Source organism: Eubalaena glacialis, chromosome 3 (genome assembly GCF_028564815.1).
Source record: "Eubalaena glacialis isolate mEubGla1 chromosome 3, mEubGla1.1.hap2.+ XY, whole genome shotgun sequence".
NCBI lineage: Eukaryota > Metazoa > Chordata > Mammalia > Artiodactyla > Balaenidae > Eubalaena > Eubalaena glacialis.
In genome coordinates this window covers 142,401,350-142,426,052 of record NC_083718.1, presented here as the reverse complement: position 1 = coordinate 142,426,052, position 24,703 = coordinate 142,401,350, and the positions used below count along the sequence as shown (strand labels likewise).

Below are 24,703 nucleotides of genomic sequence, written 5' to 3'. Positions count from 1 at the left end.
CAGGTTCGAGCCCTGGTCCGGGAAGATCCCACATGCCGCGGAGCAACTGGGCCCGTGAGCCACAACTACTGAGTCTGCGCATCTGGAGCCTGTGCTCTGCAACGAGAGGCCGCGACAGTGAGAGGCCTGCACACCGCGATGAAGAGTGGCCCCCGCTTGCCGCAACTAGAGGAAGCCCTCGCACAGAAACAAGACCCAACACAGCCAAATAAATAAATAAATAATAATTTTAAAAAAAAAAAAAAACCTTAAAAAAAAAAAGGAGCCCAGGACTCTGAGAGAGGAGACATAGTTGGGAGCCCTGGCTCTGCCATGAACCTGCCCTTGGCCTTGGACAAGTCACTTCATCTTTCTAGGCCTTCCTTTCACCATTGGAAATAGCCCCAATGATGGCAAATGTCCTTACCATTCCTACATTTTTGCACCCGCCTTACAGGATTAATTGAAGGAAAAATAAAAGAGCAATTAGTATTGGACAGAAAACTGTGGTAATAAAACACACTGAATTGCACGACTGGTTTAGCAATCACTTGGCGTCTTCTGAAACAGCCTCCTAAATATGCAGGAAGAGTGTTTATCATTCCTACTCCTACAGAGCCTGACACTTCACCGAGAGAACAGGCTTTACAATGTCGCACTTTCTCAAAAATTGCTGCATTTGAAATCTTGCGGGGATATTCAAAACTTGTTTTTAGAGGACCTGAGGCACTTTGAGTTACTCAATGCTTTATCCCTCCTTCCTTTTCATCTTGCCTGGAGAATCCCCAGTGGTGATTTTTAAACATGGTTATGTACTTCATCGAGGTCTTTGGAGTTTGGAGAGTGCAGAGTTTCCTCTGAGGCAAAATATTTTGAACAGTGGCTGCATGGGCTCACTGTTTCCTGGAGCTAAAGACTGCAAATCGATTTCTGCAGCCCACTTCTTCCAGAAGGAGACGGTGGGGGTGAGTGGGAACACGAATTTGCTTTGTCCACCCAAACAGCGCCGTCAGATTTCTCAGTCATCCTCTTGGCTTTCGGAGGAATCGCAGGAGCAATTGTTGAGCCTCGCAACAGTGAGAGGCCGCTGCCTTCCAGCTCTAACAATCAAGAGACAAGTCTCCAGAGAGCACAGGCTCCAAGTAGTTATTAGAGATGATGGCATTACCGGAGCGCTGGGGCCGCCTGCCCTGCCCTCCAAAATAAACGGTCCTCTTACGACTTCACACTATGCTTTACTCCCTATATTAACACAGGAGCTGACAGATTGGGTGAGAAGCTGCAACTTGTATTTTGGAGGGCATAAGAGACGATTGTGCTAGTTCTAATTCCAGAGCTGATCTTTTTAGCAGATTATGATGGATGACTCTCCACGGTGGTCAGCGCCTCCTGTATATATTTTAGGTGGAATGCCTTCTTTTGACACATACTTTACAGAGACGTAAGTGTATCCTATTTTAATTAATGGAAGAAATGATTCATTCACAAGTGGAAGGTTTAATTAAAGAAAGGGTCAGCATGGGTCAGCCATGAATTGCAAAATATCTCTGATGTTTATTATACTCTCCACCAACTCTGCATGCTGTCTGGAGTGGTACACGGCAGTAAAGGCAGGTCCTGGAAAGAAAGAAAATGAAGTTTAATTAATTCATTCATTCAACAAATATTAATTGAGCGCCTACTGTGTTTTAGGTGCTGTGCTAGGCTCTGCAAATAAAATGGTGAACAGTCAGACATGATTTTTTGCACTTATGCCAGGGACGATGCAGTTGGGGGCACAAGAAAAGTGAGGAACAAACAAATAGAACACTATTATTAAAGATGGTAACATGTTTTCTGAAGGAAAAAATCATTTTGGGCTCTTCTCCTTGAAGTGTTTGGGTACTGTTTTTTAAGAATTTTAATACCCCACTTTACAGTGAGGTACATTTAACTTTGGAATGTATCTCTGAAACCAATCTGACCCAAGTCTGCTAGATGAAGTATCTTATTCTTAGAAGCAGCAGTTATACATAGTTACAAAATATGTAGCTTGTCACAGTAGCTCCTTCCTATGAGGAGAGAAACTTTATGCTTTAGAATCAGACAAACCTGGATTCAAATCCCGGCTTCTCAGCTTAATCGCTTTCTGGTCTATGATATTACTTTGCTTTTCTGACCTCAGTTTCCTCATTTACAAGGAAGAATAACAATACATAAGGCATTGAGTCATGTGAAAAAATACATGAATAGTACCTAGGGCATAGCATTCTTATTAGTTAATCAGCATTAATATTTGTAATTTATCTTCTTACATTATTATTATTAGGAGTAATATTTTTCCCTCTCTTTTGGAACTTCCTTGATTCTATGTTTGTTCTGGTTGTTCATGTTATTTTCTTATCCCCTAATTTGATGACAGAGGTCATAATTTTTAAAGCACTGGACCCAGTCTGATATATGCTTAGTGATCAATAAATAACTGTCGAATGAACGGATAAAATTCTATCTCCTTTTGGAACTGGGTAGAGAATAAGCTGATAGTAAACAAAGTCTCTCAAAGGCTTCCCATAACACTTGGAATAAAGTCTATATTCCTTATCGTGGCAAGCAGGAACCAACATGCCCTGACCTTTCCAGTCTCATCCAACACCATCTTCCCTCCTGTACTCAGCTTGAGCCATCAGCCTTGCCTGGAATGCCCTTTCTCTAGAACTGTGCATGGCTCACTCCTTCCAGATCTTCAGCTCTCTGTTCAAATATTTTCTCTTCCTGGAGACCTTCTCTGACCACCTTGCCTATTCATTTTCTATCTCTTCACCCTGCTTTATTTTTTCTCAAAGCATTATCACTGTCAGAAATTACATGATCTATTTCAGAGTTTACGAATTTGTTGTCTATCTCCCCCACTTATCACATGTGAACTCCTGAGAGCAGGAACCTAGACTGCTGGTGTCCAGCCCTAAGTCACCATGCCACTGAATGAATCAAACAAATGAAGTATCTCTTTTCATTTTTGTAGGGAAATATATATATATATAAACTATCCAAATAGTTTCTATAGTACAGTCGTCTACAAAACATAAGAAATCTTTCCCCCCAAATTTTTGCTTGCAGCACTGAATTTAATTTTTCACCACAGAATGACAGGAAGAGGGAAAATCAACTATTCTAGTGGTATGGAAAATGAAGACACAGCCAATAGGAGGTCTCCCAAAGCCCCAATTTTAATAGGATTCCTACACATTTTACTTTCTCACCGTGAGTCTGGCCCTCCTTGTAAGTTGCTTCCTTTGTGCTTAAAAAAGTAGTTACTCCTGTTCTCAAAGCCAGCAAACATAGATTTTCTTTAGTTTTCACATGATCTGGCTCAAAACAGCAGGAAACTTGAATGTTTCGTTTGGCGTCTTTCACTGACTGAGAACAGAACTGCAAACAAGAGAGGCGTCTCCTCTTGCCCAGGTGGTCCTAGCGCTGGAGAGGACAGGCCAGAACCGCGTCTGCCACCATGCGCTCCGGAGACTGGAGGGAAGGTGAGGACCCTGGAGGCGTCCCTCGGGGCAGGCCTGAGCCTGGGTGTGCGAGCGTGGTGTTGCACGGTGTGAGGGATTTGCTGGCCTCGCCTGGAGCATTTTGACCCACAAGTCTCTCCAAAGAGCCAAACAATGCCGGCTGTTCCTGGCAAGGCCGAGCCTGGCTTACTCAGATTCGTGTTTTAGGAGAGGTGCTTTGGGGTAACTGAGCAGGCTCCATTTCCACCATGAGCACATCAGCCCTGGTTTCCGCTGTGCAAAAACAAAACTCTCAAAAATGTTACCGTATCAAATCGATGTGGCTTTTGTTTTATAAACAACTTTTTTTTTTTTTAGTCTGTGGAAACTGTAATAAAGACCAACACCATATCCAGTTGTTTTCCAGAGAACCGGCTCCACTTGGGAGACTTTCTCTCAGCGTGAGGGGCTGCTCTTTTTTTCCAGCAGATATTCCTACAATTTGACTCCGTGTGGTCAAGGGCATAGCAGTGGATCCTCAGCACCTCAGCTTGGAACCGCGGGCTTCTTTCTGCTTCTGAAAGAGAGGGCTTCAGAACCACTAATGGAGCAGTGGTGGGAGGCAGCCAGTTAAGGAAGTGATCTCACAGAGGAGCTCAGCTCTGCTGGAGACGGGGAAGACTCCCTTGTGAAGGAGGCCATGAATTTGGGGCCCACACATCCCACAGGCCATGAGAACACTTCACGAAAGCTGTGGTATTCCGAGATGCCTGGACGACTCCCTGAAGCTCATTGCTTCCAAATGCCTTCCTTCTTTCAGTACAATTTCATTTAAGACATGTAAGATGAAAGCTTACAACAGGACGTCACTGATTTTCCAACACAAAACAGGCAAGGGTGATAATATTAATGGAACAAATACGTTTTGGGAGAAAATTCTTATTATTTGCACACATTAAAATTCACAAAATAGAGTTGGGCACCAGAAACCTTTCCCTTGTGACTGAGAAACCATGGGTTATCTGCAATAATCCACTGAGGATGGATCCTATCCAAAACCCACTCCAGTGGAGAATCGACTACTGAGGGAATGTTTGTAGTACATTTTCATTCCCACATTTCATGAAGAAATGGTTAAAACTCAGCCCTTTTCAAATCTGGCTCTGTCACCTACTAGCCATGCCTCAAATCCCACATCTATAAAATGGAGATAATAATATACTTATCTAAATGTTTTGTTATGAAAATTAAATGAGATAATCCATGAAAGTCCTTGGCATAAGGTCTGACACTTGGTCAAGTGCTCAATAAATGTTACTTGTAAAAATAACTATTATAACAATTATAATTTATGACATTATTATTATTAAAATTAACATTTGTTTGTAATGATTCCTATCCATTTCATTCTATTTTTTCTTCCATTTTTCACTGCCTTTTGAATTCAGAATGTCTGGTAACCTGCATATTAAGTGGTAAAATACAAAATAACTGTTCCTCAACATGAATTTCTCTGAAAAATACTGTAGGTTATGCTACAGATTCCTGTAAGTATATTGCTAATTTGAATAGCAAAATAACACTAAAATCAGCATGCTTTTCTATCTAGACTATAAGCCCCTTTTTAGCACCTTCTTTATTATTCTCTCTTCAGCTCCTAGCACATGGGGCTGCTCAAAATATGTTTGTTGAGTAGATAAATGTTCTTTATTCATACGAGAGAAACAACAACAATAAAAACAACAACTCCTTGAGTAGCCTCTACTTCTCTTCCATCTAACACTTTTCCAACAAAGAAATTTCCCTGGTTAGTATGGAAGTTCTAAGATAGAGGTGATCATGGGCAAGGGAACCTCTGTTCTTGTATTTCACTCTTCCTGGTGGTCTGTGTTAAAAATAAGGTCACTCCGAAGTGACAGAGTGACATGGACATGTATACACTACCAAATGTAAAATAGATAGCTAGTGGGAAGCAGCCACATAGCACAGGGAGATCAGCTCGGTGCTTTGTGACCACCTAAAGGGGTAGGATAGGGAGGGTGGGAGGGAGACACAAGAGGGAAGGGATATGGGGATATATGTATATGTATAGCTGATTCACTTCGTTATACAGCAGAAACTAACACAACAATGTAAAGCAATTATATCCAATAAGGTCACTCTTAGGCAAAAAGCTATCTGATTGCCTAGTGCCCCTCCTTTGATATGTCATTTGAAATACTGACATTATTTTAATAGCGTCTTTCTTAAATTAGGGTTGGAATTCTTTTCTCAGCATCATCCTTTTCTTTTCATCCATTCTAGGAAAGAGCTGTCATTGTCTCATGTCCCCAGTAATTGGATAAGTGATTCTTCCTAACCTTGAAACAACTAAGTAGAAAGTATACCCAGTGACCTTAAAATGGACAGCCCTTGCCTTTTCTAATTGGCATGTGTATTTTAGAACTCTTTGAACAATACTTTGAGTTCCTAAACCTTCTTATAAAGGGGTGTGTGTGTGAGTTGGTGAAGGATGGGGAGTTGGTGATAGAGGGATCCACCTCCTTCATTTCTAGCTAAGTGACGGGGCTTCCACTTGGCCACATGGAGAGAGCAACATGTTGGCACATATAACCATGGCCTGAATGCTGACTTCCACTGGGAAATCTAGAAGCTGAGAAACAGAATGACTGGCCACTTTGATGGTGGAATCAGGAGAGGGCTGCTGAGCTGGGGAAAGTCCTGCACACCCTTAATTTGATGAGACAAGGGATGAGTATTTCCCATGGACCAGATGTGGGAAATGCTGAGGAGAGAGCTAAGTTCCAGACCTTTTAAGAACTGTCCAGTTGAACCTCCTGGGAGAAGGGACTCCAGCAAGTGTGAGTCCATGGAGAATGGCCCCTCTTGAGCCAGGGTCTGCAGATAGGAGAAACATCAAGCCAAAGGAAAATGTGCATTGAAGTTGCAGTTGGAAGGCCCAAATGGGAACTTCCAGAAAAGCCCTGGAAAACACTCCACTGGAGAAAGGGATAGCTTTAAACATTTGTCAGGCCCAAGAGCATGAGGCCAGCCTATGATAGAACCAACTCAAATAAGGGTTTTCTTGACCTTTATCTCTTCTTCCCTCCCTTGCTCACAGACCATAAGAGTCAGAAATTGGATAGCAGGCTGGGGGGTAGGGAAAGGGAGAGCCAGGAGGAAGAAAAATGCAAGGCCTCACAGACCCTATCCCCGCTTGCTCACTATGACATATTTCATTTTTTGTTGGAACATGATCTGATTTACATTTTAGAAAAATTATTCTGGCTACTTTGTGGAGAAATGACAGAGAGACAATAGAGAAAACACAAAGACCAGATGCAGGGCTATTTCACTTGTCTGCCGAAGGCATAAGGATGACTTGGACCAGGGTAACCAAGTGGAAGTGTTGAGAAGTGATCGAATTCAGAATACATTTTGAAGCTGGTAAGGATTTGATGCCTGTGAGGAAAAGAGAAGAGTCTTCTTTGACTACAACGTTTTTGACCTGAGCAATTCTTTGAGTGAATGAATCCATTACTGAGTGAATGAATGAATTGGGAGTCATTAAAGAGTTTTCAAGTAATCAGGTCAGATTTATATTTCAGAAACCTCACTCTAGTGAGGTTTAGTGAAGGATGGACTGGGGACTGAAGGCCAGGTGACAAATTGGAAGGCTGTTGCAATAGTCCAGGGGAAAGACATTGAGGTTCTGAGCTCAATGTCTAGGTAGTAGGTATGGAAAGGAAGGGATAGATTAGAGAAATATTTGGGATATTAAATTATTAAAGTGTGGTGATAGGATAATTGTGAAGGAGGAGAAACATAATGGCTTCCAGATGCCTGGGTGAATAATAGTTCCACCCTAATGGTGAAGAACATGGAAGAAAAAGGTGTAAAGGAAGAAAAGAGAGGATAGATGTTATGATGGTTAATTTTACTTGTCAACTTGATTGGGCTAAAGGATGTCCAGATAGCTGGTAAAACATTATTTCTGGGTGTTTCTGAGGGTGTTTCAGAAGAGACTAGCATTTGAATCCATAGACTGAGTAAAGAAAGATTGCCCTCACCAAAGAGGATGGGCATCATCCAATCTTTTGAAGGCCTGAATAGAACAAAAAGGTTGAGGAAGGGTGAATTTTCCCTCTGCTTGAGCTGGGACATCCATCTTCTCCTACCCTCAGACATCAGTGCTCCGGGTTCTCGGGCTTTTGGACTCAGACTGGGACTTACACCTTTGGTTCCCCTGGTTCTCAGGCCTTTGGGTTTGGCTGGAACTCCACCACTGGTTTTTCTGGGCCTCCAGCTTGCAGACAGCAGATCATGGGACTTCTTAGCTTCCATAATGAAGTGAGCTGATCCCTCATAATAAATCTCTTTCTATATTTATGTGTATGTGTGTGTGTATGTATATATATACATATATATATATGTGTATGTAGGTATACATATATATGAGACAGTTACTCTGTCTCATGCTGGAATAACACTAACAGATCATACACACTCTAGAGCTCCCTGTGGAATTGGCTGAGGTTTTGTCAGGCCTGCCATCACAGTTGGACTTCTCTCTCTGCCCAATCCTGCTTCCTCACCTGCCTGCCACAGGTGTTGATCCCTAAGAAACATCCTGCATGTCAATCTCCATCTCACTCTCTGCTTCCAGAGAATCCAACCTATGACAGTTGATACCAGAAGTGGTCCAAAAGAGTAGGTGATTGTTGGGGTTTGGGAGCTGAATCACTTACTGGTTGACTGGCAAGAAGGACTCCACCACTGGTGGTAGGTAGGAGACAGACAGACCCTGGCAGTGGGTGTTGACCCTGTTGTTCACAAGCTCCTGGATTGTGAATTGAAACGATGTATCAGAGGAGGGGATGGTATTAGCTGGTGTAATGCACTAGGCATTTGAGATGTATGGGGTAATTACTAATTATTAGGACAATGGGATTGGATACTTCTTGCTAAGTGCAACTGATACACTGGAAAAAGATAATGAAAAGCAATGAGAGATAAATAAGCAATTGAAAAACCAACTGTGAAAGCCAGAGGGGCTCCCTGGTAATATGATGAGGCTCTCATTTGCTACAGTAGGACGACAGAGAAAGATGAGGCCTAGGCCCAGGACTTCATAGTCAAAGTGGCTGAATTCTAGAAAAGGTTAAATTACCAACCAAAGCATACCTGTTATACAGGGTTAGGGCCCTGGTTGGAAAAAAATTAAAACCTCACACTTGGGATTATCTGATTGAATGCCCCTTCAAATTTTGAACTCCTAGACTCATCTGAACTCTCTCCATCTTGAGAAATGGCCCACTGTCCCTAGTAAGAGTGAGAACTCCCCCATGCTTGAAGACAGTACAGAGAATTCTGCCCTGCAAGACAATAAGTGCCCCCTCAGGACCTTTGCCCACCTCCCCTCATTGCCAGTAGGCCTATAACTAGGATTGGGTCACAGCAATGCAGCTGGAGACGTACTAGGTCTCATAAAGAAAGGAAGCAACTCTTCCCCAAAGGTGCAACAAGACATAACCGATATGTACAGCAGAAGCTGTGGAGTAGATGTGGAGCTAGATTCTTAGGGTGCATGATCAAGGGGACTGGAACATAATATTGGATAAGGTTGAGTTTACTGATTTGGAAGCACTCTGCTAAAATACAAGATATAATACCCTGACAAGGACTCCAAGAGATGATACAAACTCACTTCTAGGACAGCTCCTAAAACTATTGGAAAAAGCAGTGGGCCCCATTAAGTGAAATCAAAATGTCAGAATTGCTATTCCAGATGGTTGAGAAAGTTGTTTAAAAGGTTCACAGAAGTAGGCATGCTGGAAAGGATATACTAAGTAAGGCTAGAAGACTCACCAAATGGTTGGGCTCCATGAGAAGGCCAAGGAGATACACGATTTACCAAGACCAGAAAGAATGTGCTGGTGAGAATGTCAGAATGCCTCTAAGACACAAATGTGACCTTATTACCCACTGCTTAAAAACTCTTTAGTGACTTCCCATTCTTTTGGGCATTATGGAAATGTTCCAGAGCCTTGTGCGGTAGGCTAAGTCTCTCAGTGGGAGAGGCCAGTTCAGAAATAGACTCACATAGCAATGGGCATAATGGGATTCCCAAAGCAGTAGAGGTTAGGTGGTGGTGCTTAACTGCTTGAAGTCGAGTGGACACAATTATAATGAGACCATAGTTAGAGCAGTGGCCAAGAGGGCTTGACCTGCAGAGATTTATTAGGATACTTAATAGAATATGGCATCCCTCAAGGCAAAAGAGATGGACAGCCAAAAATTGTCTTAATCAGATTTTACCTCCAAAGAAATTAAGGATAGATGATCAGGGGGCTGAAGGCAGTTACCCTAATTTTAAAAAGGCACAGTATCTTGTCTAGTTTCTGGACTTGAATCTATTTTCAGACCCAGACTCACTAATTCAACAGGAGGCCAGGTCTCCAGGAGGAAGAACACTGTAACACCCCAGCAAATGGTAATGATTTCCCTAGTCCTTCTCCAAAAGGAATAATGGCCATGTAGGACCTAATTACACACTGAGGAAAAGGAAATACCCAAACATTTCAAGGACTATCGGACACAGTATGAATAATCAGAGATCTGAATCATCATCATGGCGCCTCTCTTAGAGTAGGGGACTATAGGCGCCAAGTAATAGATGGAATCCTGGCTAAAGTCCAGTTTACTGTGTGTTCACTGGATCCATGACCCACCAGTGGTCATTTCCCCTGTCCCTGAATTTATAATTAGATTTGATATACTTGGTGCCACTCCCATATTGGGTCCTTGATCTATAGGATAAAAGCTACCGTAGTGGGTAAAGTCAAGCGGAGGTCTCTGAAAATGTCCTACCCCCACCGCATCCAAAAGAGTAAATCAGAAACAATATCACGTTCCAGAGGGATGGCAAAAATTAGTTGAGTAATCTATTGTCATCATCTAGGAGCCATCTGGTCTCTGCAAGGACTAGACTGGGGAATTAAATGAAGTTATGGTGGGACCTCCATGAGGAGGCTACAAAGCCAAGAGAGAAGTAGTGGCAAGAGAGGAGGGAGGAAACCAGGAGCCATGAAAACCAAGGGATGAAAGCATCAATACCAGCAGAGAAATGTAGTAAGGTCTGAAGGTGTCCACTGAAATTGGTAAATAATATATCACTAATGACCTTAGAAATAGGAATTCTAGCCAAATCAGTCATTTAACAAACATTCATTGCATATGTTACCTACTGCTAATAGGTGGTTGAAATAGATATGATCCCTTAACCCATGAAAACGTATAGTCTAGTGCAGGGGTCCCAAACCCCTGGGCCGCAGACCGGTACCATTCTGCGGCCTGTCACACAGCAGGAGGTGAGTGGCAGGCAGGTGAGCAAAGCTTCATCTACAGCTCCCCATTGCTCCCCATTGCTCGCATTACCGCCTGAACCATCCCCTCTCCCCCGCCCCCTTCATGGAAAAATTGTCTTCCACGTAACAGTCCCTGGTGCCAAAAAGGTTGGGGACCGCTGGTCTAGTGGATAGTGGTGAAAGCCAAATTTGTGTGGAATAAAAGGAAAGAAATAAAGTCAGTAAGTGTGTATTACTTAAGGTTTGGAGATAATAGAAGTATAAAAATATATGGACACTTAGAGCCACAAGTCCACACCCAGCTCCATAAGCACATATTCATGAAGCCCAAAAAGAACCCCTTGGCTCATTCCTAGTTGGTTTCCGTGTGAGAGGGGCCAGCTTACCCACCCTCAGCAGATGTGCTTCAAACATCTTGATCCTGAGAAGTTGATTCTTGAGCCGAGATACAAAGGATTAAGTGTGAAGTGTTCAGGGGGCTGCGGGGCTGAAGGGGGGGTGTTTCCCTCTTCTAGTTACTTTAGTTGGGAGGGAAGAGAAAATTCTGTGGCATTTATGCCTGATACCGCCACCTTTCTTGATGAAATAGAAGCCAGAACCATCTTAATGGTTGGGTGTGGGCTTCACTGTATCTGGGCAGACAGGTCTGGGTTGGCTGTTTTCAACCAAAGTAACCACAGGCTTCTTCTCAGCCTAAACGGAAACCAAGCTAGGTATTTCAAACAGAGGGGACTTAAGACAGAGAATTGGTTACAAAGATGATGGAAAGTTGAGAGGGCAAAAATGGCAAGCAGAGGTAACCCAAATATTTGTAACTGCAGAAAGCAGCTATGAGTCAAAGGTTATGGGAACAAAAGAGAAGAGAGAGGGCCTAGAAGAGGTCAGAAGAGGCCCCCACGTACATGCTGGTGCTCAGAACTCGGGGAGGGTGTGGCTGGCTGGTGCTGGTACTTTTAAGAGGGAACAACGCAACTGGATTGGGGAGTGCCAAATGAAGCTGGGAACTGAAGCCATAGCTATACTTTGCTGCTGTTTTTCCTGTAGTGACATCAACACTAGAAATAGAAAAAGTCCTTCTACTTCCTTCTATCTTCCAATCTCCCTCCAGTTCTCCCCACTGACAGTCCATCAGCTAATAGGAAGCCACCTGGCAAAAGTTTCTCAGAAGCATAGTTTGCAGACCCTGACTCAGCATCACAGAGCAGAACATAGAGGAGCTGGAGTTTTGGAGCTGAACCACGACCATACCAGAGAAAATGGGTGACTGGAGGGCCTGAACTTTTTGGCTTAAACAAAGAGACTGGTGCACTAGAAAGCCAGTACGTGTAGGTGCTTGTACAGCCAGCAGGTATGAGGTATGACCAGGCATTTCTCTTCCTCTTTGTTGGCTGGTACTGGCATTTGCCGAGATGCCACAGAGCCTGATTACAGTGAGAATATAGCATTGGCAAGGGTACTGAGCACATCTGGCTGGTGCCACTTGTGGTCCCAGAGCCTACATCCTCTATGCAAAGGAATTCAGGTAGACCACCACAGTCTCTTCTTCATGGTTAAGATTTTCCTAGGTAGAAAAGCATTAGAAGAGCTTTCTAGGGCAGCCAGACCATATGAACAAAATTTAGAGGAGAATAAATTATACAGCATGTTTGGAAGATAGTCAAAGCATCTCCTCCTTTTTAAATTTCCTTTACAAGATGGGAAGGAGACTTTTAAAATATTTTTTAATCTACAGTTTTCTTATGTAGCAGAGGTAGCTAATTAGAAAATACAATGTGAAAAATATCCCATTCTCAATATCAGTTGAAATTATAAATACTTAGGAATAAATTTAAGAAATGTGCATAACTTGTCTATGGAGGAAAACTTTGAAAATTTAAAGGACCAAAAATAACGCTGGAATATGTGGAGAGATACAATCTATTGGAAGTTTAAATATTATTAAAATATAAATTATTCTCCAATTTATCTAGATGTTTAGTAAAGTTATCCCCAAAAAAGCACTTGACATATGCTTAAATATCCTGAAAATTAATCATTCTCATGCAATTTGATGATGTTCGTACTCATATAATTTGATAAGAACATGAGTTGATAAAATTATTCTAGAAACAACTTGGCTGTGTGAATCAAGGATTCTTTTAAATATCTATATATTTTGATCCAGAATTTTAGTCTAAAAATTTATCTAAAGAAATAATCAGACATGCTGATAAAATTTGCCTCCAAGTATGTTCATTATAAGGTATTCATAATTTACAAAAACTAAAAACACCCTACATATCTAGCTACAAGAGAATGTAAGTAAACTATATACTCAATAGATATTTATACAGAAAATTAAAAAGTATTATCCATGAGTATTCAAAGATTGGGGGAAAGTTTAGGATAAATGTTAAGTGAGAAGAACAGAATTCAACATTTTATATAATGAGATTCATGTGTGCACATATGTGTGTGTATATGCATACATATGCTTCTACATACATAGACAAAATTTGGAAAGCAATTTACCAAACAGTCATCAATGGTTAATCTTGGGTGATAAAATTATAAGAAATTTTTACTTTATTCTTTATATATTTTTGTTTTAATTTTACCATGAAAACATTTAATAAGAAAAATGCAATCATTTCAAAAAGAGGGAGAGACATTTGACTTCCTCCAATTTTTCTTTCAAAAATTCAATAAGTCCTTAAGTGCCAATATGTGCCAGCCACTTTGTCACAGTGCCATTTGGAGGTTAGACCACCTGGATCATAGTTGAGTATCTAGATGAGAGAGTGGTAGCAAATGGGACTGGAAAGATGGGTTGGACCAGATTGTTTATGGGCTTGTAGGTCAGACAAGAGAGCTTGGACTCCATCTTGCAAGTTTTGAAGTGTCTGATGCGATCCTTATGAAGAAAAACTATGGGAGAGACCTTCAAGATGGCAGAGGAGTAAGACGTGGAGATCACCTTCCTCCTCACAAATACATCAGAAATATATCTACACGTGGAACAACTCCTACAGAACACCTACTGAACGCTGGCAGAAGACCTCAGACTTTCCAAAAGGCAAGAAACTCCCCAAATACCTGGGTAGGGCAAAAGAAAAAAGAAAAAACAGAGACAAAAGAATAGGGACAGGACCTGCACCACTGGGAGGGAGCTGTGAAGGAGGAAAAGTCTCCACACACTGGCGGAGGTGAGGGGTGGGTGGAGGGGAACTTCAGAGCCAAGGAGGAGAGCGCAGCAACAGGGGTGCAGAGGGCAAAGCAGAGAGATTCCCACACAGAGGATCGGTGCCAACCAGCACTCACCAGCCCGAGAGGCTTGTCTGCTCACCCATCGAGGTGGGTGGGGGCTGGGAGCTGAGGCTCCGGCTTCGGAGGTCAGATCCCAGGGAGAGGACCTGGGTTGGCTGAGTGAACACAGCCTGAAGGGGGCTAGTGCACCACAGCTAGCCAGGAGGGAGTCCAGGAAAAAGTCTGTAACTGCCTAATAGATAAGAGACCATTGTTTCGGGTGTGCGAGGAGAGGGGATTCAGAGCACCACCTAAATGAGCTCCAGAGACAGGCGCAAGCCACGGCTATCAGCACGGACACCAGAGATGGGCATGAAATGCTAAGGCTGCTGCTGCAGCCACCAAGAAGCTTGTGTGCAAGCACAGGTCACTATCCACACCTCCCCTCCCAGGAGCCTGTGCAGCCTGCCACTGCCAGCGTCCCGTGATCCAGGGACAACTTCCCCGGGAGAACACACGGCACGCCTCAGGCTGGTGCAACGTCATGCTGGCCTCTGCCGCCACAGGCTCGCCCCGCATTCTGCACCCCTCCCTCCCCCTGGCCTGAGTGAGCCAGAGCCCCCGAATCAGCTGTTCCTTTAACCCTGTCCTTTCTGGGCGAAGAACAGATGCCCTCAGGCGACCTACACGCAGAGGCAGGGCCAAATCCAAAGCTGAACCCCAGGAGCCGTGAGAACAAAGAACAGAAAGGGAAATCTCTCCAGCAGCCTCAGGAGCCGCGGATTAAATCTCCACAATCAACTTGATGTGCCCTGCATCTGTGGAATACCTGAATAAACAATGAATCATCCCAGAATGGAGGAGGTGGACTTTGGGAGCAACTGTAGACTTGGGGTTTGCTTTCTGCATCTGATTTGTTTCTGGTTTTATGTTTATCTTTGTTTAGTATTTAGACTTTATTATCATAAACAGTTTATTGATTTGGTTGCTCTCTTCCTATTTTTTTATATATAGATATATATTTTATTTCCTTTTTCTCTTTTTGTGAGTGTGTATGTGTATGATTCTTTGTGTGATTTTGTCTGTATAGCTTAGCTTTTACCATTTGTCCTAGGGCTGTGTCTGTCCATTTTTTTGTTTTGTTTTGTTTTAGTATAGTTTTTAGCACTTGTTATCATTGGTGGATTTGTTTTTTGCTTAGTTGCTCTCTTCTTTCTATCTTTTTTTTTCTTACTTTTTATTACTTTATAATTTACTTTATTTTTAATATTTTTTTAATTTTTAATTTTAATAACTTTCTCTTTCTTTCTTTCTCTTTCTTCTTCCTTCCTTCCTCTCTTCTTTCTTCTCTCTCTTCCTTCCTCTTCCTTCCTTCCTTCCTTCCTTTCTTTCTTTCTTTCTTTCTTTCTTTCTTTCTTTCTTTCTTTCTTTCTTTCTTTCTTTCTTTCTTTCTTTCTTTCTTTCTTTCTTTCTGTTCTTTCTTTCTTTCTCTCTTTCTCTCTCCCTTTTCTTCTGAACCGTGTGGCTGACAGCATCTTGGTGCTCCAGCCAGGTGTCAGGCCTGAGCCTCTGAGGTGGGAGAGCCGAGTTCAGGACACTGGTCCACCAGAGACCTCTCAGCCCAAGTAATATCAAATGGCGAAAGCTCTCCCAGAGATCTCCATCTCAATGCTAAGACCCAGCTCCACTCAATGACCAGAAAGCTACAGTGCTGGACACCCTATGCCAAACAACTAGCAAGACAGGAACAAAACTCCACCCATTTGCAGAGAGGCTGCCTAAAATCATAATAAGGTCACAGACACCCCAAAACACACCATCGGACGTGGTCCTGCCCACCAGAAAGACAAGATCCAGCCTCATGCACCAGAACACAGGCACCAGTCCCCTCCACCAGGAAGCCTACACAACCCACTGAACCAACCTTACCCACTGGGGGCAGACAACAAACACAATGGGAACTACGAACCTGCAGCCTGTGAAAAGGAGACCCCAAACACAGTGAGTTAAGCAAAATGAGAAGACAGAGAAATACACAGCAGATGAAGGAGCAAGGTAAAACCCCACCAGACCAATCAAATGAAGAAGAAATAGGCAGCCTACCTGAAAAAGAATTCAGAGTAATGATAGTACAGATGATCCAAAATCTTGGAAATAGAATGGAGAAAATACAAGAAATGTTTAACAAGGACCTAGAAGAACTAAAGAGCAAACAAACAATGATGAACAACACAATAAATGAAATTAAAATTCTCTAGAAGGAATCAACAGCAGAATAACTGAGGAAAAAGAACGGATAAGTGACCTGGAAGATAAAACAGTGGAAATAACTACTGCAGAGCAGAATAAAGAAAAAAGAATGAAAAGAATTGAGGATAGTCTCAGAGACATCTGGAAAACATTAAACACACCGACATTCGAATTATAGGGTTCCCAGAAGAAGAAGAGTAAAAAAAAAGGGACTGAGAAAATATTTGAAGAGATTATAGTTGAAAACTTCCCTAATATGGGAAAGGAAATAGTCAATCAAATCCAGGAAGAACAGAGAGTCCCATACAGGTAAATCCAAGGAGACACATACCAAGACACATATTAATCAAACTATCAAAAATTAAATACAAAGAAAAAATATTGAAAGTAGCAAGAGAAAAGCAACAAATAACATACAAGGGAATCCCCATAAGGTTAACAGCCGAACTTTCAGCAGAAACTCTGCAAGCCAGAAGGGAGTGGCAGGACATATTTAAAGTGATGAAAGGGAAAAACCTACAACCAAGATTATTCTACCCAGCAAGGATCTCATTCAGATTCAATGAAGAAATTAAAAACCTTACAGACAAGCAAAAGCTAAGAGAATTCAGCACCACTAAACCAGCTTCACAACAAATGCTAAAGGAACTTCTCTAGGCAGGAAACACAAGAGAAGGAAAATACCTACAACAACAAACCCAAAATAATTAAGAAAATGGTAATAGGAACATACATATCGATAACTGCCTTAAATGTAAATGGATTAAATGCTCCAACCAAAAGATACAGATTGGCTGAACGGATACAAAAACAAGACCTATATATATGCTTTCTACAAGAGACCCACTTCAGACCTAGGGACACATACAGACTGAAAGTGAGGGGATGGAAAAAGATATTCCATGCAAATGGACATCAAAAGAAAGCTGGAGTAGCAATTCTCATATCAGACAAAATAGACTTTAAAATAAAGACTATTACAAGAGATAAGAAGGACACTACATAATGATCATGGGATCAATCCAAGAAGATATAACAATTTAAAATTTTTATGCACCAAACATAGGAGCACCACAATACGTAAGGCAAATGCTAACAGCCATAAAAGGGGAAATTGACAGTAACACAATCATAGCAGGGGACTTTAACACCCCACTTTCACCAATGGACAGATCATCCAAAATGAAAATAAATAGGAAACACAAACTTTAAATGATATATTAAACAAGATGGACTTAATTAATATTTATAGGACATTCCATCCAAAACCAACAGAATACACTTTCTTCTCAAGTACTCATTGAACATTCTCCAGGATTGATCATATCTTGGGTCACAAATCAAGCCTTGGTAAATTTAAGAAAATTGAAAATGCATGAAGTATCTTTTCCGACCACAACGCTATGAGACTAGATATCAATTACAGGAAAAAATCTGCAAAAAGTACAAACACATGGAGGCTAAACAATACACTCTAAATAACCAAGGGATCACTGAAGAAATCAAAGAGGAAATCAAAAAATACCTAGAAACAAATCACAATGGAAACACGATGACCCAAAACCTATGGGATGCAGCAAAAGCAGTTCTAAGAGGGAAGTTTATAGCAATACAATCCTACTTCAAGAAACAAGAAACATCTCAAATAAACAACCCAACCTTACACCTAAAGCAATTAGAGAAAGAAGAACAAAAGAAAGCCAAAGTTAGCAGAAGGAAAGAAATCATAAAGATCAGATCAGAAATAAATGAAAAAGAAATGAAGGAAACGATAGCACAGATCAATAAAACTAAAAGCTGGTTCTTTGAGAAGATAAACAAAATTGATAAACCACTAGTCAGAATCATCAACCAAAAAAGGGAGAAGACTCAAATCAATAGAATTTTAGAAATGAAAAAGGAGAAGTATCAACTGACACTGCAGGAATACAAAGAATCATGAGAGATTACTACAAGCAACTATATGCCAATAAAATGGACAACCTGGAAGAAATGGACAAATTCTTGGGACTTCCGAGACTGAACTAGGAAGAAATAGAAAATATAAACAGACCAATCACAAGCACTGAAATTGAAACTGTGATTAAAAATCTTCCAGCAGGGACTTCCCTGGCGGTCCAGTGGTTAAGACTTCGCCTTCCAATGCAGGGGGTGCGGGTTCAATCCCTGGTCAGGGAGCTAAGATCCCACATGCCTCATGGCCAAAAAAACCAAAGTGTAAAACAGAAGCAATACTGTAACAAATGCAATAAAGACTTAAAAAATCGTCGACATCAAAAAAGTCTTTAAAAAAAAAAAAAAAATCTTCCAGCAAACAAAAGCCCAGGACCAGATGGCTTCACAGGTGAATTCTATCAAACATTTAGAGAAGAGCTAACACCTATCCTTCTCAAACTCTTCCAAAATATAGCAGAGGGAGGAACACTCCCAAACTCATTCTACAAGGCCACCATCACCCTGATACCAAAACCAGACAAAGATGTCACAAAGAAAGAAAACTACAGGCCAATATCATTGATGAACATAGATGCAAAAATCCCCAGGAAAATACTAGTAAACAGAATCCAACAGCACATTAAAAGAATCATACACCATGATCAAGTGGGGTTTATCCCAGGAATGCAAGGATTCTTCAATATACGTAAATCAATCAATGTGATACACCATATTAACAAATTGGAGGAGAAAAACCATATGATCATCTCAATAGATGCAGAAAAAGCTTTAGACAAAATTCAACACCCATTTATGATAAGAACCCTCCAGAAATAGGCATAGAGGGAACTTACCTCAACATAATAAAGGCCATATATGACAAACCCACAGCCAACATCATTCTCAATGGTGAAAAACTGAAAGCATTTCCTCTAAGATCAGGAACAAGACAAGGTTGTCCACTCTCACCACTATAATTCAACATAGTTTTGGAAGTTTTAGCCACAGCCATCAGAGAAGAAAAACAAATAAAAGGAATCCAAATTGGAAAAGAAGAAGTAAAGCTGTCACTGTTTGCAGATGACATGATACTATACATAGAGAATCCTAAAGATGCTACCAGAAAACTACTAGAGCTACTCACTGAATTTGGTAAAGTAGCAGGATACAAAATTAATGCACAGAAATCTCTTGCATTCCTATACACTAATGATGAAAAATGTGAAAGAGAAATTAAGGAAACACTCCCATTTACCATTGCAACAAAAAGAATAAAATACCTAGGAATAAACCTACCTAAGGAGACAAAAGACCTGTATGCAGAAAACTATAAGACACTGATGAAAGAAATTAAAGATGATACAAACAGATGGAGAAATATGCCATGTTCTTGGACTGGAAGAATCAACATTGTGAAAATGACTATACTACCCATAGCAATCTACACATTCAATGCAATCCCTAGCAAACTACCAATGGCATTTTTCACAGAACTACAGCAAAAATTGCACAATTTGTATGGAAACACAAAAGGCCCCGAATAGCCAAAGCAATCCTGAGAAAGAAAAACGGAGCTGGCGGAATCAGGCTTCCTGACTTCAGACTATACTACAAAGCTACAGTAATGAAGACAGTATGGTACTGGCACAAAAACAGAAATATAGATCAATGGATCAGGATAGAAAGCCCAGAGATAAACCCATGCACATATGGTCACCTTATCTTTGATAAAGGAGGCAAGAATATACAATGGAGAAAAGACAGCCCCTTCAACAAGTGGTGCTGGGAAAACTGCACAGCTACATGTAAAAGAAAGAAATTAGAACACTCCCTAACACCGTATACAAAAATAAACTCAAAATGGATTAAAGACCTAAATGTAAGGCCAGACACTATAAAACACTTAGAGGAAAACATAGGCAGGATACTCTGACATAAATCACAGCAAGATCCTTTTTGACTCACCTCCTAGAGAAATGAAATAAAAACAAAAATAAACAAATGGGACCTAATGAAACTTAAAAGCTTTTGCACAGCAAAGGAAACCATAAACAAGACGAAAAGACAACCCTCAGAAAGGGAGAAAATATTTGCAAATGAAGCAACTGACAAAGGATTAATCTACAAAATATACAAGCAGCTCATGTAGCTCAATATCAAAAAACAACCCAATCCCAAAATGGGCAGAAGACCTAAATAGTCATTTCCCCAAAGAAGATATACAGATCGCCAACAAACACATGAAAGGATGCTCAATATCACTAATCATTAGAGAAATGCAAATTAAAACTACAATGAGGTATCACCTCACACCAGTCAGAATGGCCATCATCAAAAATCTACAAACAATAAATGCTGGAGAGGGTGTGGAGAAAAGGGAACCCTCTTGCTCTGTTGGTGGGAATGTAAATTGATACAGCCACTATGGAGAACAGTATGGAGGTTCCTTAAAAAACTAAAAATAGAACTACCATATGACCCAGCAATCCCACTACTGGGCATATACCCTGAGAAAACCATAATTCAAAAAGAGTCACGTACCACAATTTTCACTGCATCTCTATTTACAATAGCCAAGACATGGAAGCAACCTAAGTGTCCATCAACAGATGAATGGATAAAGAAGATGTGGCACAAAATATACAATGGAATATTACTCAGCCATAAAAGAAACGACATTGAGTTATTTGTAGTGAGGTGGATGGACCTAGAGTCTGTCTTACAGAGTGAAGTAAGTCAGAAAGAGAAAAACAAATACCATATGCTAACACATATATATGGAATCTAAATAAAATAAAATTTAAAAAAAATGGTTCTGAAGAACCTAGGGGCAGGACAGGAATAAAGACGCAGACCTAGAGAATGGACTTGAGGACACGGGGAGGGGGGAGGGTAAGCTGGGACGAAGTGAGAGAGTGGCATGGACATATATACACTGCCAAATGTAAAACAGATAGCTAGTGGGAAGCAGCCGTATAGCACAGGGAGATCAGCTCAGTGCTTTGTGACCACCTAGAGGGGTGGGATAGGGAGGGTGGGAGGGAGACGCAAGAGGGAGGAGATATGGGGATATATGTATATGTATAGCTGATTCACTTTGTTATAAAGCAGAAACTAACACACTATTGTAAAGCAATTATACTCCAATAAAGATGTTAAAAAAAAAAAAAAGAAAAGAAAAAGTATGACTGTACAAATTGCCTCCTGGAAAACCAAAAAAAGATAATTCCATTCTTGTCCCTACCCTATTTGTGGAGGAAATGATTAAGTACCATTCCAGTTTTTATATCACTAGGCTGCTCTCCCTAAATTATGATGACTAAATCAATAAAGCATAAGGTCTGAAATTCTCTCCTCTCTGTATGAGGTCCGCAGATATAGGAGCAAGATGCATTAAAGCTGTATCAGAAATAACAAAAGTCGCAGGAACTTCTGATAATAGGAAGGTAAATACAGTAGCCCCACTATCCATGGGGCATATGTTCCAATACCCCCAGTGGATGCCTGAAACCGCAGATAGTACTAAACCCTATATTTACTATGTTTTTTCTTTACATACATACCTAGGATAAATTTAATTTATAAATTAGGCACAGTAAGAGATTAACAACAATACCTAATAATAAAATAGAACAATTAAAACAATATATTGTAATAAAAGTTATGTGAATGTCGTCTCTCATTCTCAAAATATCTTATTGTATTGTACTCACTCTCCTTGTGATGATGTGAGATGACAAAAGGCCTGTGTGCTGAGGTGAAATGAGGTGAGTGATGTAGGCACTGTGACGTAGAGTTAGGCTTTTACTGACCTTCTAACAATACGTCAGAAATAGGATCATCTGCTTCGGGTGATCCTGGATCATCGAGCTACGATTATGTCGATGCTTGGATGTCAGGAGCAGACAATGTTGGTGGTTGCCGAATCCCAGGAGGGACAGCATGGGAGGGCAAGAGATTTCAGAACAATGCAGAATTCTAAAACTTATGGATTGTTTATTCTTGGAATTTTCCTTTTAATATTTTTGGACTGCGGTTGACAAAGGTAACTGAAACTGCAGAAAGTAAAACCGTGGAGAAGGGGAGACTAGTGTGTGGTTAAAAATAATTAGAGATGCACTTTTTACCGGGGTGAGGCATAAGGCTCATGAAAAGTCACCTGTCTCTACCTTTGCTGCAGACAAAAATGTTCTCTGCAATATCTCTCATGAGTCCTTTAGCTTCAGGTTTGCATCATAAAGATGATTGTCCAAACCAAAATTCATGACCTTACCAAAAACTTCTGGTTGTTTATATTGGTGAATTACAGCACGTCCTAAACGAGTTTCCAAAGGTAGAAATCTTATAATCATCTCAGAGTCCTCCCTTTCTCTCACTGACAATATCCAGTCAGTTGTCAAGTCCTATCAATAATATCTCCTAAATTGCATTACTTAATTAGGTCTTCACCATTCTTACTCAGGTTACTGCATTAGGTCTCTCCCTCAGTTCCTGTGCCTTTTAATCTATGCTCCACATGCTGCCATAAAAACACAAGCTTGGGACTTCCCTGGTGGCCCAGTGGTTAAGAATCCGCCTGTCAATGCAGGAGACATGGGTTCAATCCCTGGTCTGGGAAGATCCCACATGCCGCGGAGCAACTAAGCCGGTGCACCACAACTACTGAGCCTGAGCTCTAGAGCCCATGAGCCACAACTACTGAAGCCCGCGAGCCACAGCTACTGAAGCCTGCGTGCTGAGCCCATGCTCCACAACAAGAGAAGCCACTGCAATGAGAAGCCCGTGCACCACAACAAAGAGTAGTCCCTGCTCGCCGCAACTACAGAAAGCCCGCGTGCAGCAACGAAGACCCAAAGCAGCCAAAAGTAAATATAAAAAAAAGAAAATTGATAAAAACAAAAACACAAGCTTGATCAAATAACTCTCTTACTTTAAATACCTTAGATCCTTTGTAGTCATGTAGCTCCCTCATAGTCTAGCCCTGTATACTTTGTTAGACTTTTCTCCTGGAATTCCCTAGGAACTGCTGCCCTCCAGCCATTTCAAACTATTTCAAGTTCCTCAAACAGCCTTTATGCTCTATCATCTCCCTGCTTTTGTTTGTGCTATTTCTACTGCCAAGAAATCTATTCTGCACTCCCCCATTCACCTGATAAACCCTGTTTATTTGTCCATCAAGACTCAAACAAGAGGTGTACTATACAGGAAACCGTCACTGACTCCTGCAAATCTGAGTTGTAGGTCCCCACTCTGTGTTCACATAGTACTCTGTGCTTATCTGTAGTGTATTAGCTTTTATCTCACCATTGCAGTTGTTTGTATGCCCATCTCCATCATCATCCTCAGAGTTTCTTGAGGAAGGGACTAAGTCTTTTATTGTGGACATCAATTCTGTCTTCCCAGGACCATTCTTTCCATTGGGGAAGTACCACGCCTTCATCCCATGTGGTTCTGCATAGACTATTCTTCACAGTGCCCTGCAGGCGTGGGCATGTGATCCAGGGCTGGCAATTCCTGGTACCGTATAGCCTCTTGACGACAATGACTGATATTAAGCACAGGCATGTGATTGAACAGAGTCTTTCCATGATATTAATATATAAATCCTGGAAAGAGAAGATTTCTCTTTTCCTTTTGGATTGAGTGCTATAATGATACAGGCCTTGGACTACCAACAGTCATCTTTCCCATCTCATGAAGAGAGCATGTCCGTGGAGTTGAGCTAACTCTAGAGAGGGATGCACAGTTTGAATATGGAACTAGAGCCCAAATAACATAATTCAGCCCCTGAATCTAATAAATGAGAAACAAGTGCATTCTGCATTTCCCAGTTATATAAGCTGATAAATTCCCATCTGTGCTTAAGGCAATTGAGTTATATTCTGATACTTGCAACCAAGAATCCTGATGAATACATCTTTAGAATTCATGTCCCCTCTGAATCACAGTAATTGGCACATAGGACTCAATAAAAACATGTTACATGGATGAACAAATAACAGCAAAAGGTTTAGGAGTTACCTCTGTGTAAAGTGAATTTCTTCTGCCCCCAAACTGCTTAGTGTCTGCTGTTCATCAACAGCACCCCCAGTTCCTGCATCTTGTTGTAGACGCGACACCACCTGTGTTGACATGCGGTTTCTCCTTAAACAGTGTTTGCCCACTTAGCAAGTGCCTAAAATGTCTATTAATCTGTAAACACTCAGAAAGACTCCAGCTTGTATTCTTATTTTCCTAGTTTAACATGTTAAATGAAACTCAAGTTAGGAAAGCTCTTATCAGAAAAGCCATGATGCCTGGTCCAATTCACTGAACAAAAACGATTGAGGAGCCCTCTATCTGACATTGGACTTTGTAAAAGGAGCCTTGACTTAAGTGTGCTTGAGCCTTGTGATTGTGGGTCATGGAGTCTGAGGAGTGATTTTCCCTCTTGTAGGAATCAATTGGGTATATCCTCCACTGTGTAGCTACTGAGGA

The 24,703-nt window shown here is 41.2% G+C and overlaps 1 protein-coding gene across 2 annotated transcripts in view; it reads right to left on the bottom strand.

The window, feature by feature from the left end:
• Positions 1–1,479: 1,479 nt before the first annotated feature.
• The window catches only part of TM2D1 (TM2 domain containing 1), a 138,123-nt gene continuing 114,899 nt past the window's right edge, over positions 1,480–24,703 (bottom strand). The window contains exon 6 of one of the 2 annotated variants that reach the window (XM_061186500.1): positions 1,480–1,596. In XM_061186500.1, coding sequence (XP_061042483.1) covers positions 1,537–1,596 — 60 coding nt within the window. In that variant the 3' untranslated portion in view covers positions 1,480–1,536. The remainder of the gene's footprint in view (positions 1,597–24,703) is intronic. The other variant, XM_061186497.1, reaches the window with a different exon arrangement.